Source organism: Garra rufa, chromosome 14, assembly GCF_049309525.1.
Source record: "Garra rufa chromosome 14, GarRuf1.0, whole genome shotgun sequence".
In the NCBI taxonomy this organism is placed as follows: domain Eukaryota; kingdom Metazoa; phylum Chordata; class Actinopteri; order Cypriniformes; family Cyprinidae; genus Garra; species Garra rufa.
The window spans coordinates 1,429,409-1,448,656 of record NC_133374.1 but is presented as its reverse complement, the minus strand read 5'-3'; the positions used below and the strand labels follow the sequence as shown (position 1 = coordinate 1,448,656).

At 30.0% G+C, this 19,248-nt stretch overlaps 1 protein-coding gene across 1 annotated transcript in view; it reads right to left on the bottom strand.

Moving 5' to 3' along the window:
- Positions 1-9,689, bottom strand: part of LOC141285213 (eukaryotic translation initiation factor 4 gamma 1-like) — an 11,059-nt gene extending 1,370 nt beyond the window's left edge. Inside the window, exons 1-4 of the mRNA XM_073818254.1 lie at positions 9,550-9,689; positions 6,916-6,993; positions 5,514-5,546; positions 376-585 (exon numbers count right to left, since the gene is read on the bottom strand). Coding sequence (XP_073674355.1) covers positions 376-585; positions 5,514-5,546; positions 6,916-6,993; positions 9,550-9,642 — 414 coding nt within the window. The 5' untranslated portion in view covers positions 9,643-9,689. The remainder of the gene's footprint in view (positions 1-375; positions 586-5,513; positions 5,547-6,915; positions 6,994-9,549) is intronic.
- Between the last annotated feature and the right edge of the window lie 9,559 nt (positions 9,690-19,248).

The window sequence follows — 19,248 nt, the reverse complement described above, 5'->3', positions numbered from 1 at the left end:
CTTGCTGTAAATTATTCATCAGTACATCAATGTTTAGTGTCACTGATATACTATTAGTTTTGTTATTTCATATTTTATTTTTGTATACTATTATTTTTATGTTCTGTTTTAATTTTATTTTTAGAATAATTTGTATTATTATTACTTTTTTACATGCCTAAATAGTTTTAAAAACGTTTTAGCTTTTACTTTAGTTTATTTGGTTTTAGTTAGTTTACAAACGAAAATGAAAAATGCTGTTTTGGCAACTAGCTGAAGAAAAAGTTTATTTTATTTCATTTAAATGAAAAGTTTTTTTTTTTTGTAATGATTGTAATTAATGATAATAACCTCAGAACATATTTTAAGAAAAAAAAAGAAGATTTGAAATCTTACCTGACTCACTTGGCCAGGTATATAGTAAGCAGCGCCTTGTGAATTGGGAAAGCTGATTTGCTGCTGGGGAATCATCATCATCTGGGAGGGGCCAGGCTGGAACACATGAGGGGGGCGGGCTCCGTGTGGAGGGGGGATGGGCCGAGGGGCGGAGCTTGGCTGGACACGCCCAGAATTGGTGGGTAAAGTGGGCCGACTGGCATAGTACGGCTGAAATAAGAGAAAAACAAACAGAAACGCTTGACTATTTAAGCTCTATTATGATCAAATATTAGATCAGATCTTTTATCAGCTTGTTTTCTTTCTGTTCTATCTATCGTTATATCGTTTATTGTTTATTGTGTATCTATCTAACAGAGCCTAGCAACTAGAATCATGTTAGCGACAGTCTAATCACACTAGCAACATGCTAGTAACATGCCAATCATGCTTGTAACATGCTAATAACATGCTAGAAACATGTTAACAACATTCTAACATGTTAATCAAGCTAGAAACATGTTAACATTCTAATCATGCTAGATACATGCTAGTAAAATGCTTATCATGTTACAAAAATGCTAGCGCATTGCTAATCATGCTAACAACAGGCTACAAATGCTAATGTTAGCAACATGCTAGTAACAGGCTAATCATGTTAGAAACATGCTTACAACATGCTAATCATGCTAGAAACATACTAGTGTCTTGCTAATCATGCTAGAAAACAGGCTAATCATGCTAGAAACACAATAGCAACATGTTAATCATGCTAGTAACACGTTAATAACTCAATCGTGCTAGTAACATGCTAATAACTAGCTAATCATGCTAGAAACATGCTAATCATGCTAGAAACATGATAGCAACATGTTAATCATGCAGGTAACACACTAATAACTTGTTAATCATGCTAGTAACATGCTAATAACTAGCCAATCATGCTAGAAACATGCTAGCAACATGTTAATCATGTTAGTAACATGCTAATAACTTGTTAATCATGCTAGTAACATGCTAATAACTAGCCAATCATGCTAGAAACATGCTAGCAACATGTTAATCATGCTAGTAACATGCTAATAACTTGCTAATCATGCTAGAAACATGCTAATCATGCTAGAAACATGATAGCAACATGTTAATCATGCTAGTAACATGCTAATAACTTGTTAATCATGATAGTAACATGCTAATAACTAGCCAATCATGCTAGAAACATGCTAGCAACATGTTAATCATGCCAGTAACATGCTAATAACTTGCTAATCATGCTAGAATCCCGTTAGCAACATGTTAATCACATGCGAATCATGTTAAAAAAAATGCTAATAATGCTAACAACATGCTAATTAGGCTAGAAACATGTTAACAACATGCTAATCATGCTAGAAACATGTTAGCAACATGTTAATCATGCTAGTAACATGCTAATAACTTGCTAATCATGCTAGAAACATGCTAATAATGCTAACAACATGCTAATTAGGCTAGAAACATGTTGACAACATGCTAATCATGCTAACAACATGCGAATCATGTTAAAAATGCTAATAATGCTAACATGCTAATTAGGCTAGAAACATGTTGACAACATGCTAATCATGCTAACATGCGAATCATGCTAAAAATGCTAATAATGCTAACAACATGCTAATTAGGCTAGAAACATGTTGACAACATGCTAATCATGCTAGAAACATGTTAGCAACATGTTAAATCATGCTAGTAACATGCTAATAACTTGCTAATCATGCTAGAAACATGCTAATAATGCAAACAACATGCTAATTAGGCTAGAAACATGTTAACAATGCGTTAACAACATGCTCATCATGCTAGCAACATGTTAATCATGCTAGTAAAATGCTAATAACTTGCTAATCATGCTAGCTACATGCTAGTAACATGTTAAATATGTAAAACACATGCTAGCAATATGCTATCTATCCATTTATCCATCCATCCATCCCTCTGACAGACTTTATTGCCTGAAAACATTCAACTTCAATCTTTTTTGGACTGAAAACCATAACATTTCTACAATTTCAAAAACTTTTAAAAACCTTTTCACACTTTCTGATCAGGCTTTTTTTTAAGCCAACCTAAAGCTTGTCTTGACAGACTTTTTCATCTAGTTGTCTTTTCAGATGCAATGAACCAGAATAAGCCGCACACTTTTAATTCCTCAGAGAAGTGTATTCATCATAATATGAAAGCAAAGTGGTTTATGAGTTTCAGACTGACTTTAAAGGAACCATATGTAGGATTGTGGCCAAAACTGGTACTGCAATCACTTTCAAAATACTGTAGAACGGTGTATCCCCCCTGACTCCAGGTTGCCAGATAAGCTGCAGGATCCAGCAGGAACGTAGGCTGCTACAAGGAGCTTCCAACGGCAAGTGACGAGTCCTACACAGTCATTTTTTTCTTCTGTTAATTATGTTTATGCTTCACGAGAGATGTTTTGCGAAGTAATTATGCATCGCAAAAATGTACTAATGGCGATTAGCCAAATATTTCGTAAAGATGTACTGTTATACCACATTTCAGTCAGAACATAGATTGTTTTCAGCCGTCTCCATCTTTCAAAGGCATCTCCTATACAAATCCTTGTTTTATTTCGGACTTTGTCACGACATATTTCGGATTCATAACGAGGTCTTTTAGGTTTCGTAACGTTATACATGTTTTATCCGACACGTTCATAGCTGCAGCTGTAACTAGTGCAGAGCTGGCAACCCGGATGACGAAACTCTACTGTCTTCGTGATTGGTAGATAGCTGGAGGGTGGAGCCTCAGGCCAAAACACAACATGACATCATCAACATCAGTTGAGGGCTGCAACTTTCACTTTTAAATGCCAATATCCTGACCGGACCACTGTTGTCAGTGATATAAGTATTTGAAATGAACATGATTTCTTAATGTCTAGTGACATGTCAGGGCCATTTTCTTACACACGGTTCCTTTAAAGACAGATTATTGTAAGTGTAAGAGAAGCTGGTGAGTGTTACCTGCAGTGACCTGAATCCTCCCTTCAGCAGCACCAAACACACACACACACACACACACACACACACACACACACACACACACACACACACACACACACACACACACACACAGCAGAGGAGTGTGTGAGAAAGAGAGAGAGAGAGATGAAGAGTGTGTTACCCACCGGCAGACAGTTAGAGGAACAGAGCAGCATGCAAACAAACACAGCATTTAGCACCATTGAGATAGAGACGACAACGACGGCTAGAAACATACTCTACACGAGGGGCACGCAAACTCCTGGACAATGTGATAAAACTCAGCACTCAGAGTTTCCATCAGAATGTCTGTCATTAAACTAAAATATTTTTCTTACTTTCTTTTTTCTTTTCTTTACTTAAGTACCTTTCAAATTATTTTTATTTATTTTATTCTTAGTTTTCCTTTTTTAAATAATTTTGCTCCTTTTTTGAATTTTTTTAAAAAATTTATTAAACATTAAACATTTTATTTAATCCTTTTTTCTCTCTTTAAGTATACAAATTTAATTAATTAGACCATTTAATTTTATTTATTTAATTATCATACTTCCTTACATTCATTTTTCTATTTACTTTACTTATCTTTTTTAATAATTTCATTTTCTTTATTTATTTTCATACTGTTTTGTTTCCTTTTTAATTATTTCCTTGTAATTTGTATTTTTTAATAATTAAATTACATCTACTTTATTAAATTGTATTAAATTGCATCTTATTTGCTTCAACTTTTAAATTCATTTTATTTCTTAAATGATTTAAACCTTTCCATTTTTGATTTATTAAACGGTTTAAATCTTTTATTATTTACTTCTTTTTTATTTAAATTTTCTTTAAACATTTAATTTTACTTTATCATTTTTTTAAATATTTAATTTTAGTTATTTTATCCTTTTTTCTCTCTTTAATTGTTTAATTAAATAATTTTATTTTATTTATTTGATTATTTTAATTCATTTTTCTATTTAATTATTTTTTTCTTTTTTAATCATTTCATTTATCTATTATCATACTGTTTTGTTCTTCTTTAATTATTTCCTTGTAATTTGTCTTTTTTAATAATAAAATTTTATCTACTTTATTAAATTTTATTTATTTAATCTTATATGCTCCTTAATTTTGAAATTCCTTAAATTTCTAAAATGATTTAAACCTTTCTTTTTTTGATTTATTAAATGATTTAAATCTTTAATTTCATTCTTTTTTTATTTAAATATTTTATTCAAACATTTAATTTTACTTTATCATTTTTCACTCATTTTTAATTTTTTTTAAATATACATTTCATTTTAGTTATTTTATCCTTTTTTCTCTCTTTAATTGTTTAATTAAATTATTTATTTTATTATCATATTTTTTCACTTTCATTTTTCTTTTTAGTTTAATTTTTTTAATAATTTCGTTTTATTATACTTTTTTGCTTTCTTTTTTAATTAAGTGTAATTTGTCTTTTTAAATAATTAAATTTGACTTATTATCAGATTTTTCTTATGTTAAAATTTATTTTATCTTACTTGCTTTAATTATTTAAATTGTTTTTTTCAACATTTTCACTCTTTTTTATTTAAATATTTAAAATATATATATTTAATTTTATTATGCTATCCTTTTTCTCTATTTATACGTTTAATTACATAGTTTAATTTATTTTATTATACTTTTTCGTTTTCTTTTTATTATTTGAGTGTAATTTGTCTTTTTTAATAATTAAAACGTATTGTATTATCTGATTTTTCTTTATTACATTTTATTTTGTCTTACTTGCTTCTTTAATTATTTAAATTCATTTTATTTCTTAAATGATTTAAATCTTTAAATTTTTTAACCTTTTAATTATTTATAATTTTTTTTAATGATTTAATTGTTCTTTTTTAAATTCATCCCTCATCTCTCTCATTAGATAAATCAGGATATAATGTAGCTATAAACTTTCAGCAGTTTAACAAAATTTAACTCGCTTAAATTATTTTCAAACTACTGCTCAGAAAGAGAAGACTTTATACTAGCTTAGAATTCCGCAACAATGCAACTAGAAAGCAGAATTCCTACCATGTGAAACTAATGTTTGACGTAGAGTATGTTTCAGACCTAGTTCAGTAAATGTGGGTGTGTTTGTGTTAGTACCTGTTGTGGTAAAGCTCTAGGACCTGAGGCAAACTAGAAAGAGAAAGCCATACATACATGTCAAAGGTCAAGAAACTGAAGCAACACCAGCCACAAAAGCAGACGAGAAAATCCCATTTTCCCAGAAGCACCTCAGTCGCACCAATCGCACACACAACGAGAGGTCAGGAGGATGCAGGGCGACTACTTAAATTATTAAAACTTATTTTTAAGGAATAATCACACAACATTTCTTCCATGTTTTAATTTTAAATAAAATAAAGTTTGTTTCATTTTCAGTAATTAAAAGATAAATTAATGTTTTATGCTATTTTGATAACCAGAAAAATTTAATTTGAAAAAAAAAAAAAAAAAAAAAAAACATTTCAAAAGGCTAATTTAAGAATCAATTTTAATAAATTAAGTTGTTTTTATGCATTCAAAAACTTAAAATTTGGTAACAATAAAACATATGGTGAGAAAAAAAAAACCATAGGGCCGTAAACGTCATTTTTATTATACTTCTAATAAATCAATGTGAAATAGTTTAATTTATTAAACATGCTTTCTGATTAATAATATTTAATTTAGCCATTAAAAAGGAATAAAGAAAAATTATAACACACAAAAAAATGGAAATTGGAAAAAAAGAAATTAACTGATTTCACAGGACAACCATTCTAATTTTAATTTCAAAAAGTTATTAGTATATCAATATTAAAATATTAATATTAAAAGGCAAATTAATAAAAAAATAACCATATGAAAATACTAATAAAATAACAGACATATTTACTAAATTACTAAAATTAAAATTAAAATAAAATATAAAATCAATAATTTGAAATAATTTTAGCAATAGATAATTATCAATATCAACAAGTACTATAATCGTATATTAAGGTTTTATTATTTATTTATTAGCTTGCTTTTTTCTTTCTTTTTAATGTTTCAAATAAATTAATATTTTTTTTATTATCATACTTTTTTTTTTTTTTTTTTAATTAAAAATAGTCCCAACAATATTTTTACGTGTTATTAAATTAAAATAATAATTAAAACAAATCAAAATAAGATGGGTACTTAAAGATATATATTGTATTTAATTATTTAAATCTTGACTTGACTTGATTTAATTTACCTCCACTGATTTGGAATAACTGTTCCCTTTAAATGTTAAATGTGCTAGATTTTTGAAATATGTTACATATTTTATCTCAGATTTTGGACATCTCTGCTTTATGGGACACCTCAGAGTTTGATACTTGAATATTTCAAATTATTACAATGTTATAATAAATGTTACAAAGGCTGGTTGGTTTGGTTGTTTATTGAAAATCTTGAATTGCTAATGGAGGAAACTAATGGATCAACAACCCGGGACGCCCACAGGAAGTGATGTGTTTTTTTAAGAGTGCCGTACCTGTCGGGGTGGGGCTGTGGGGTTCATCTGTGGTGGAGGGGTGCCGAACACAACCGGCGGACCAGGAGGAAAACCGGGCTAAAGAGAGACACATATGCATCACTAAGTTGTACTGTAATTTTCATTCCTTCTGAAGTTCATTCAGGTTTATTTTGCGCTATAACTTGTAGTAAACAATGAAGCTGAAGCAATTTGTCATGCCACATTTAAGAGTGTCAAAACAGCATTTAATGTTTGAAATTGTAAAAAAAAAGCTACAGGATTTATAAGGTGAGACTGTAGTTTGTTCATGTTTATTTTGTGCTATAACTTGTAGAAAAGTGTTAAGAGACTTGCGCTGTCGCTTGAAATGAAACTGAAGCAATCTGTCACGCCACATTTAAGAGCATTTATTTGTTTGAAACGTTTATTGTTTGAAATTGTAATAAAGGATTTATAAGCAGAGACTTTGAAATCATTCGAGTTTATTTTGTGCTATAATTTGTAGTAAAGCGCATAAGACTTGAACTTTCATTTGAAATGAAGATGAAGCAATCTGTCACACCACATTTAAGAGCGTCAAAACACCATTTCATGTTTGAATTTCGTATAAACCGTACAGGATTTATAAGACAAGACTTTGAAGTTCATTCATGTTTTATTTTATACTCGTGCTTCCGCTTGAAAAGAAGCTGAAGCAATCCGTCACACCACATTTAAGAGCGTCAAAATTGCATTTAATGTTTGAATTTTGTGATGAAATCTACAGGATTTATAAGCTGAGACTTTGAAGTCATTCATGTTTATTTTGTGGTATAATTTGTAGTAAAGCATCAAATATTCGCACTTCCGCTTGAAATGAATCTGAAGCAATAATTGCGCATCCAATCCAATAATCACAAAGAGTTTTATACTTTGTTTTTTTTTGATAAGAAACAAAGTCTCAGCTTGCAAATCCTGTACATTTTATTACAATTTCAATTCTCAAACGTGACATATTGCTTTAGCTTCATTTCAAATGAAACCGAGAGTCTCTTATGCTTTACTACAAGTTATAGCACAAAATAAACATGAATGACTTAAAAGTCTCATCTTATAAATCCTGTAGATTTATCACAATTTCAAACATTAAATGTCGTTTGGATGCTTGTAAATGTGGCGGGACAGATCACTTAATCTTTACTACAAATTGTAGCAAATCTTCACATCTTCAAAATCTCAGATTATAAATCCTGTACATTTTATACAAAAGTTTTGACACTTTTTATTGTGGTGTGACAGATTTGTTACAATTTCAAACATTGAATGTTGTTTTGAAGCTCGTGACAGATCATTTCAGCTTCATTTCAAGCGGAAGCGCGAGTCTCTAACACTTTACTACGAGTTATTGCGTAAAATAAAACTTGAACAAACTTCAAAGTCTCAGTTTATAAATCCTGTACATTTTATACAAAATTCAATGTAGCATGACATATAATTTCAGCTTCATTTCAAATGTAAGCCCGAGTCTCTTATGCTTTACTACAAGTTATAGGACAAAATAAATGTAAATAAACTTCAAAGTCTCAGCTTAAAAATCCTGTACATTTTATTACAATTTCAAACATTAAATGTTGTTTCGACACTCTTAAATGTGGTGTGACAGATCACTTCAGCTTAATTTCAAGCGGAATCGTGAGTCTCTGACGTTTTACAACCAATTATAGCACAAAATAAATGTGAATGAACTTCAAAGCCTCAGATTATAAATCCTGTACATTTTATATAAAACTCAAACATTAAATGTCTTTTTGACACTCTTCAATATGGAGTGATAGATCGCTTATGCTTCATTTCAAGCGGAAGCCCGAGTCTCTTATGCTTTACTACAAGTTATAGCACAAAATAAATGTGAATGAACTCCAAAGTCTCAAATTATAAATCCTGTATATGTGACCCTGGACCACAAAACCAGTCTTAAGTCGCTGGGGTATATTTGTAGCAATAGCCAAAAATACATTGTATGGGTCAAAATTATTGATTTTTATTTTATGCCAAAAATCATTAGGAAATTAAGTAAAGATCATGTTACATTAAGATTTTTTGTAAAATTCCTACTATAAATATATCAAAATGTAATTTTTGATTAGTAATATGCATTGATGAGAACTTAATTTGGACAACTTTAAAGGTGATTTTCTCAATATTTAGATTTTTTTGCACCCTCAGATTCCAGATTTTCCAATAGATGTATCTCGGCCAAATATGGTCCTATCCTAACAAACCATACATCAGTAGAAAGCTTATTTATTGGGCTTTCATGTGATGTATACATCTCAGTTTTGTCAAATTTAACCTTATGACTGGTTTTGTGGTCAGGGTCACATATTTAATACAAAATTCAGACATTAAATGTTGTTTTGATGCTCCTAAATGTGGCGTGACAGATCGCTTCGTCTTCATTTCAAGCAGAAGCCTGAGTCTCTTACGCTTTACTACAAGTTATAGCACAAAATCAATGGGAATAAACTTCCTCAGATTATAAATCCTGTACATTTTATACAAAATTCAAACATTAAATGTACAAATAATGTTTAGAGAAGCAAAAAACATAGATCTGGCAACCCTGGCTTGAACTATGGGTGATATATATGCATGATATGTGGTGTGTGTTACCTGGGACAGGCCCGGGGAAGGCGCGGGAAGTGGGGCGGAGGGGTGGGGAGGGGCGGAGGGGGGTCCTGACAGAGGCTGAGGTGCCTTATTCATTTCACCCGGAGCATCTGCATCGAGACGCAGCACCTACTGACAAAACCTGTACCAGAGAGAGAAACACACAATCAGTCACTGCATAATAAAGTCATTACTCAGCCATTCATTGAGTCCTAAACTTAATGAGTGATTATAATGTCTGAGTGTTAATGATTAGTGCACACGTCAGAAGTTCACGGTTATACGTATAAACGGAGAGATCCGAGTCACGCTGAATCACCGGACAGCATTTGTTAAACCTCAACTGTGTCGTTTTTCAAATTAACCCTGTAAAACCTGACATATTAAAGAGTATTTTTAGATTTAGACTAGGGCTGGGCCGATAAACGATATCATATCGAATCACATTTTTTGCTCGATGTGGATTAATCTAAGAGCCAATCACACAGTAGAAATATGCGACAACAGCCAATCAGCGTACAGCGTGCGTGTGCACATCAAAGTACAAAGTTCATTTCCTACCGCACTTTGCGAAGCAAACTTAACACCAGGACGACAAAAAAAAGAGAGCGGAAGCAGCGACGAAAGTGAAACTAACTTCGAGTTATTATCCAAAGATGTTGAAATTGTCGACAAAAAAAGGTAGCACGAATTCCGTTATTTAAGTGGTTTGGCTATCTGAAAAGTGACTCTTAGCTCAGCTGAGAGTTTGGCGCGATTGTTAAAACTGAAACCGAAAGCAAAAAACGCACGCGCATTCAAAAGCAATTTTAATCCCCCCAATGCACGCAAATTAGGCTACATGACATATCTAGGCTGTTATTTGTATGTAGGCTATGATAGGTTGCGTATGTCTATAGCTCTGTATCATGCTTGAAATATCCGTCTCTATTTGCACTTTGAATATTTAGAGAGTAGCCTACTTAGATTACGGCTGAATTGTCTGCACTTAATACGATTAAGAAAGAACCGTGTCGTAATTTTTTGTTATTTATACTGTAGATTGTTTCAAAATACAGTGGTTGCCTCTAATTTAAATAGCTCAACCTATAATAGAGAAAATAAACAATTGTGTTAATAATAATAATAAATAAATAATTGTGTTACAAATTATGTTTTTACAATAATTTTATGTTTACATTTTGTACATTTACTCTCATTTACCATACTCTGTCACAACTTTTATTTTTTTAATTTATTTTAGTAAGTTGTTTTAATTTTTAAGGCCAAATCTGTAATCTGTTTTTGTTAATAAACTATACTTTAAATGTAATTTAATGAACCCTTTCATTTTTGTGGCTTTAGTCATTGTTGGGATACTATTTTAAAGCTGGCAACATCAACAGCTTATATCGAAATATATATCGTTATCGTTCAATATGGGGAAAAAAATATTGAGATTACATTTTTGCCATATCGCCCAGCCCTAATTTAGACTAAAACAAAAAGTCTAAGAAAAAAAAAAAAAAGGACATGGACATCAAGCCTAGCGTGTTCAAATGCCTGAGTGGAACCTGTCATTACGTTTGCAGTTGTTTGGTGACGCTGTAATAACACACTTCACCTTTAACAGCGGAGATCCAGACCTGAACGCTGCAGTAAAGAGTAAAAATAACAGCAGTGCATCTTTAAACACTGCAGCACAGACACGTTTACAAATGGCTGCGTGTTTGTCTCCGGAGACACAAATTAAAAGTCTGTTAAAACAGGTGTGTTTTTTATGAATGTTTGAAATTGCAGACCTTTGCAAGTTTCATTGTAAAAAAAAAAAAAAAAGGTAACTGGTAAGCGCTGCATAATTAAGGGAAGAAAAAAAATTATAATAGTGATTTTGCATATTGAATTTAAAAGAAAACTTTTTTTTTTTTTTTTTTTTTCAGTTTGACAAAAACTATATTTTATACATTTACTTGTCCGAGTAAAAAATGTACTTGTCCGAGGCAAAAGAAGAGCATTTTTTTTGCCGTAAATTAATCTATTCTGAAGCAATAGTCTCATGACTGCTCTATAAGGTCTTACTTTAATCTGAATATTTGTGATATTCGCCTTAAATTGATTTCTAGGACACTTTTTAACTTCATTTTCCTAACCTTACTAAATGCGTCATCGTTTACATTAAATTCTGAAATTTTGTCAATACATTCAGTTAGAATAACTAGACTCTGTATGGTTACCATTCAGATTAAATCAGTATCAACAAACTCCATCTTTCCACTGCACAGGAAAAACCCAGTCTGCATCGAAAGTGCTATTTAAATGTATTTACTTAGACTGTTTAATGAAGATAACTGGTTCCAAAAAATGCATTTAAACAGTAAAATTGCAAATACATAAATGATGTTATAAAATTAATGTTGTACTTTTTTAAACGTATAAATCTTATATACATACATATATATATATATATATATATGTATACATACACACACACACACACACACACACACACACACACACACACACAATTATTAAATGATAATTAAATTATTAAAAACACAAAATAAAATAAATTAATATTACATTATAATAATTACATTGTGCTATAAAATAAAATTTGAGCATTTAATAAAGATGACTGCTTATATTATAATTCTTAAAATACTAAAAATTTGAAAAATTACTATTGTAATAATTTGAGCATTTCCTAAAAAAAAGTATTATTTTATTACAACTATTAAATTAAATATTAAACAAAATAAGAAATATATTCCTATTGTAATTATACTATTATGCTGTAAAATAACCATTAAGCATTTAACAAAATATTTCCTCAAAATTACAATTGAAATGTTTCTTAATTTTTTTTTTTCATTTTCAAATATTAAACAATTAAGCTTTTATTTTGACAGAAAACCAATAGGCCTATATAGTATAATATAATGAGAATGTATTATTTGGTCTCTTAAAACATATAAAGCCCTTGAAATGACCAAAAAAGTACATATTTTACCTTTAAAAGTAAAAAAAAAAAATTGTGATTACAATTTAAAACGTGATATTTGTTTTTAAAGAGTTTCAGTTTTGCTTTACTTGTTTACTTGTACACCATTTGGCAAAAACAGTTATTATATTAATACAATTATAATATAATAATTTATTTATTACTGTAATAATTAATTTAATTAATAATTTAAAACATCATTTTTGCTGTGTATCAAAATATCAATATCAATAAAAATGTAAAACTATACAATAAATATTTTACAATTATTAAATAAAAATGCACAGTTATGAAACTAAATAAGAAATATATTACTACTATAGTAATATTATTGTGCTGTATTTTTTTTTTAAATAAACAGTATTTAAGAACAGGGTTGAAAAAAGGCGACTTTTTTATTTTTTTTGAAAATTTTTAACACGCTTTTGTAAATTTACCAGGAAAAAATTAAAATAAATAAATACATAATAATACATTCTTATTAAATTATACTATATATTGGTTTTCTGTCAAAATACAAGCTTGATGGTTTAATATTTTGAAGATTATGAAATTAAGAACATTTTTAATTGTAATTTTGAACATGCGTTTTAAAATATTTTTTATTAAACACTTTATTTTTATTTTACAGGACGATGTTAATATTATAATACCAATATCTCTTATTTTGTAATATTTTATTTAAAAATTCTAATAAAATAATTAATAAAATTAAATGCTCAATTTTATTTTATTATATATCATTCAGCCCTTACTATTTTTTAACAATAAAAATTCAAAGGTGAAATGTGCATTTATTTATTTTTTTGGCAATTTCAAGGGTTTTATAATCAAGAGGCAAGTTTTAAGAGACCAAATATACCAAATACATTCTTATTATATCATATTATACTATATATTGGTTTTCTTTTAACAAATAAAATATGATTTAATATTTTTAAAATGAAGAAATATTTATTACAGTATCTGTAAAACTGCATTAATTTCATCATTTTCAAATGTTAACCCATCAAGCTTTATTCGGTAATTTAGTGCTTCCTCAAAAGTGTTAAAATAATCATATTCAGAGGTAAGCTAGAGCCAAATTTGGTAATTTTTTGTAAATCTCATCTGTATTTTATTGAGCTATGCTTTAAGATGCCTTCCAGCCGCACCTGCGATTACTGCAGCACTCATTCATTATTTGGCTTTGTGCGTTTGACAAGTGCCTGCATTTGTGAATGAATCAGAGAAACCGGACTGCGGCAAGAGACCAGCTGAGCGAGACCCAAACTAGTTGATCTGGAGGGGGTTCAGGCCACATGGCTCTCTTTACAACAGCCAAATATAGAGGCAAACCTGCACTACTCTCACACACACACATGTAGATACAGTACAGTACAGACTGACATTTCTCACAGTGACATTACATAACGCTTACATACACCTTGCGGAAAAGTTCAAAAGGTATTCAGGCCACAAATCAAAAAGAGGAGAATTAAAATGGCTCTCAGTCAGCTCTATTTTCTCTATTAATAAGAGTCTCTGCTATTAAATCATTCATAGGAACGATAATTTAGGACATTTGGGAAATTATCATCATTTAAGATGACTCAGCTAATTATTTTATAAATGACATCCCCTTCCGGAGATTACTGATCAGTGCATGTCACTGCCAAACAAAAAAATGTTAGAATCATAAGTAGATTAAAAAAAGTTTGTCAAGACAAAGCTTGAGAAAGCTGGACCAGAATGTTATTAAAAGTTTGAACAGCTTAAAAAAAGTTTAAGACGTTTAAATTTTTTTTAAAAGATTTCCAAGTTTTAAAAGTTTTAAGTTTGAGGGTTTTCAGTCTGAAATTAAAAAAATTAGCACATGTTTGCTTATATATATATATATATACACACACACACATAACATATTGAAAAAATGAATACTATAAAATAAAAAAAACAATATATATATATATCATTTTAAGTTCAATTTCTTAATAAAGTCTGCAAATTACATACATAAAACATTTTATTATATACTGTATATTAAGTAGACTTATTAAATGTATATATTATTTATACAATAAATTACATTATATGTGACCCTGGACCACAAAACCAGTCATAAGGTTAAATTTGACAAAACTGAGATTTATACATCATACGAAAGCTCAATAAATAAGCTTTCTATTGATGTATGGTTTGTTAGGATAGGACAATATTTGACTGAGATACATCTATTTGAAATCAGAAATCTGAGGATGCAAAAAAATCAAAAAGACTGAGAACATCACCTTTAAAGTTGTCCAAATTAGGTTCTTAACAATGCATATTACTAATCAAAAATTACATTTTAACATGTTTACAGTAGGAATTTTACAAAAAATCTTCATGGAACATGATCTTCACTTAATTTCTTAACGATTTTTGGCATAAAAGAAAAATCAAAAATTTTGACCCATACAATGTATTTTTGGCTATTGCTACAAATATACCCCAGCGACTTAAGACTGGTTTTGTGCTCCAGGGTCACATATTATAAAAAAAGAAAATGATTTTTTTAAATTAATAAAGTATATAAAAAAACTTATTTTCTTTTATGTATGAAAATTATGAGCTTTTAAAATTAGTAAATGAGTAAATAAAACAGGTTATTGGAGTTTTACAAGAAAACGCTGTTTCAATATTTCTATTTCATGTTTAATCCGATGCGTTTCAATGAGCTGCAAAATGGTTAGTTGCACTTAGTGATTTTAAATAAAATTGTATGCATACTATATGCGTGTAAAAATGTAATATTATGAAATATTATTGCAATTCAAAATAAGCTTTTCATTTTAAAATACTTTAAAATATAATTTATTCCTGTGATGCAAAGCTAAATTTTCAGCATCATTACTCCAGTCTTCAGTGTCACATGATCCTTCAGAAATCATTCTAAAATGATATAAAATGGTGATATAAAAATAGTTGTATGTAGGCCTATAGGCTACAATTAAATAATAGCCTGTATAATAAAGTTTAGTTTCAAATGGATGAAGAACAAGCCTATGATATTTGCGCAATAGGTGAAATTATTAATGGAAACAGCTCAAGGGCAACTTTTTTTTTGCAATACACCAAAACGTATGCGACAACTCGGTTTTTCAGGGATGACGTCTTCATGTACACCATTTTATCGGCAAAAAGCCAGTTGGATGGAAACAGGCTGGAGACAACAAATTTTGTTAATTTTTTTTACGCATATTCTCTTTGTCGATAACAAAACAACAAAAACTGGATGGAAACTTGAGTATTGATAATAAAAGTAATAAATCAGTATATTAGAATGATTTCTGAAAGATCATGTGACACTGAAGACTGGAGTAATGATGCTGAAAATTCAGCTTTGCATCACAGAAATAAATTATATTTTAAAGTATTTTAAAATGAAAAGCTTATTTTGAATTGCAATAATATTTCATAATATTATTATTATTATTTTTTTTACACACATATAGTATGCAAACATTTTTATTTTAAATCAATTAATTGCAACTAACCATTTTGCAGCTCTAAAATAATTTGATGCAAGACACACATTGAATTAAACATGAAATAGAAATATTGAAACAACATTTTATTGTAAAACTCCAATAACCTGTTTTATATACTCATTTACTCATTTTAAAAGCTCTCTCATTTCTGTCAAATAACGTATATCACAAACAATCTTCCACTTGAACACTAAAAAAACATCACAATTTACCGACAGAGCCAAGAACAGCATGAAATCAAGCTGAAACCCTATAAGAATAGTTCACCCAAAAATTTAAATGTGAATATATTATATATTCCCAAAAAAAAAGCCATTGTATTACCATGGTACACATCCAAAAGCAGAAAATACCATGTTTTATATATATTTCCAAATAATGCCATTGTATTACCATGGTACATGTCCAAAATGCAAGAAAATACCATGTTTTGTATATATATTCCGCAAAAATTGCATTGTATTACCAAAGAACACATCCAAAACCAGAAAATACCATGTTATTTAAATATATTCCCAAAAAATGCAATTGTATTACCTAGAGGTCGACCGATGTATCGGTTTTGCCGATTAATCGGCACCGATAGTTGATTGGCTGAACTATCGGTTATCGGCAAAAATCCATGCCGATAGTTTTTCCGGATTGCGTTCTTTGCTGAAGCGGCTCACGCTCCACTCAGCTGTCATAGAGTATGAGAGGTTAAGTCAGACACCAATGTTAAATGTCAGGATTGTTACCATATATTTGCATTGATTTATATCCAGCTGGTCATATTCTTAGCCAGCAAAATTGCAGATTTAAAGACTTGATGTGAGAAAGCAAACCGTGTTCATTCAGCCAACAGAATCCTGCTGCGCCACAGCGTGCCATTCATAGTTTTACATTACATATCTGTCCCAAATTGTTGTTAATGTTTATAAAGGCTTGACCCTGGGCTGGAAGATTGAGCATTGTGCATTTAAGTGATAAATTCGTATTTCTGTAGCTCTAATAAAGTCTGTATGCTTCATATAGAGCTATAATTTATGTTTTAGCCTTTTCTTCAGTCCGCGGAAGCATGGTGGGTTTGCATCTTGTTACGCACTTTATTTCACAATGCAATTTTCCTTGTTCTTACTTGATTTTAATAACTGATCAACAAAAACGTATTAAAAATTTAGATAAAAATTATATAAAACGAAATTCGTTTTAGAAGGGATTTTCCACAAATAAAAAGGTGGAAGTGGTCAAAAAATTGTGTCTGACCCTCTCAAATTCTCCCGGCGTATTGCCGTCTAATTCATACCACGTCCAATTCATACCACGTCCTTTATGACATTTACAAATTACACAAACTTCTTTCGTAATTAACAGATTAAACTGAAACAAAACACAAACAAATAATATTTAAACATAAATGTAAAACAGATAACACATTTTCTTAAATGGCTACAACAATATAGAACGCACTTTCTCTTTCTGTTTGATCTGTTGTTTAAACTAATCTTTGCCGCTTTTTTGATCATTCTTGAAGTAAACATTTGCCCGTTTGGTGATTAAATAAACTGTTTTAGATTTCTGCTTGAACTACACGACACATCCTGTGCGTGTGAGAGAGATACCTGCGAGTTGTCCGCGCAACGCAGCGCTGCACTTTTGCCCGGTTTGCACCCAATGCATCGCAATCCTTTCCTCAAGGAGCTTTTGTGTTTTTACCCGCATATGGCACACGTGAGCGCCTGAAACGCGGCTGGCTTCATTGCACAGAATTTGCACTGTGAGACTCGTGTGCATTGCTTGACAGTGCGTGCTTCCACCCGCAGTGTTTTACTTTACACATGCCTTCATTTCTGCCGTTTGTAATGCAGTACTATTAGATGCACAAAACTCGCGCACTGACAGACTTTCACTTGCTCTTTGCGTTTGTTCGTCCTAAAAAGCTCGATTGCAGATGCGGTTAAATTGCATTTTCAAATACTTTTATACGAAACTCATGTACACACACTCAGTTATATTTTCAGAGCAGAGCAGGACATCTGATATATCGAAATAGATCTGTGCATTCGTTTGAATGCAGCCTGTTAAAGCAGCCACTGTCAATGATCTCATCAGTAATAATCAAACGCAAAAGAAAAAATAACTATTGTCAACTTTCGGATTCTACTTATTTTAAATAAGTAATTGTTTTAAAAGTAGCCTGCTTATATAAGAAAAAAATAAAGTAAATTTTGCTCAAAATAAATTATATAAAATGTATATGAAAATGTGGCCATGTGCAGTAATATTGAAAACTGAGAATGTGATGCATGGTTATATTTAGTTGATATAGAAAATCGTAATTAAATTGAATCTTAATTTTAAGAAGGCAGTACTAACATACAGAGATTCCAAATATAAACAAAAAGCATAGAAACTGCAATTTTACATATTGTTAAAATGTAAAGATTCCCACCCCTACTGTTAATATGAAATAACACTTTACAATGAGCCCATTTGTAACATCAACTAAGATTGATGAAAGCTGTAGAATAGAAGTGTTGTTCCTTGTTAGGGTGTTATTTTGTTAACATTAATGAACTATGAAATAACTTCAATGATCAATATATAATTAAAATTAATATTTTTATTAATTTACAAAGTATGGTTTAGTACTTTTTTAAAAATAGCAGAGCACTATTTTAGTTGCCGTTCAGTATCTATTTTCAAAAACTATCGGTTAATTAATCGGTATCGGCCAGTGTGGTCCAACCTAGCTATCGGTATCGGTAAAAACCAATATCGGTCGACCTCTAGTATTACCATGGTACATGTCTAAAATGCAAGAAAATACCATGTTTTGTATATATATTCCCCAAAAATTGCATTGTATTACCAAAGTACACGTCCAAAACCAGAAAATACTATGTTTTATATATATATATATATATATTCCCAAAAAATGCCATTGTATTACTATGGTACATGTCCAAAAGACAAGAAAATACCATGTTTTATATATATATATATATATTCCCAAAAAATGCCATTGTATTACTATGGTACATGTCCAAAAGACAAGAAAATACCATGTTTTATATATATATATATATATATATATATATATATATATATATATATATATATATATATATATATATATATATATATATATACCTAAAAAAAAAGCCAGCGTACCAGAAAATACCATGAAAATACCATGAAAATACCATGTTATATAAATATATTCCCAAAAAA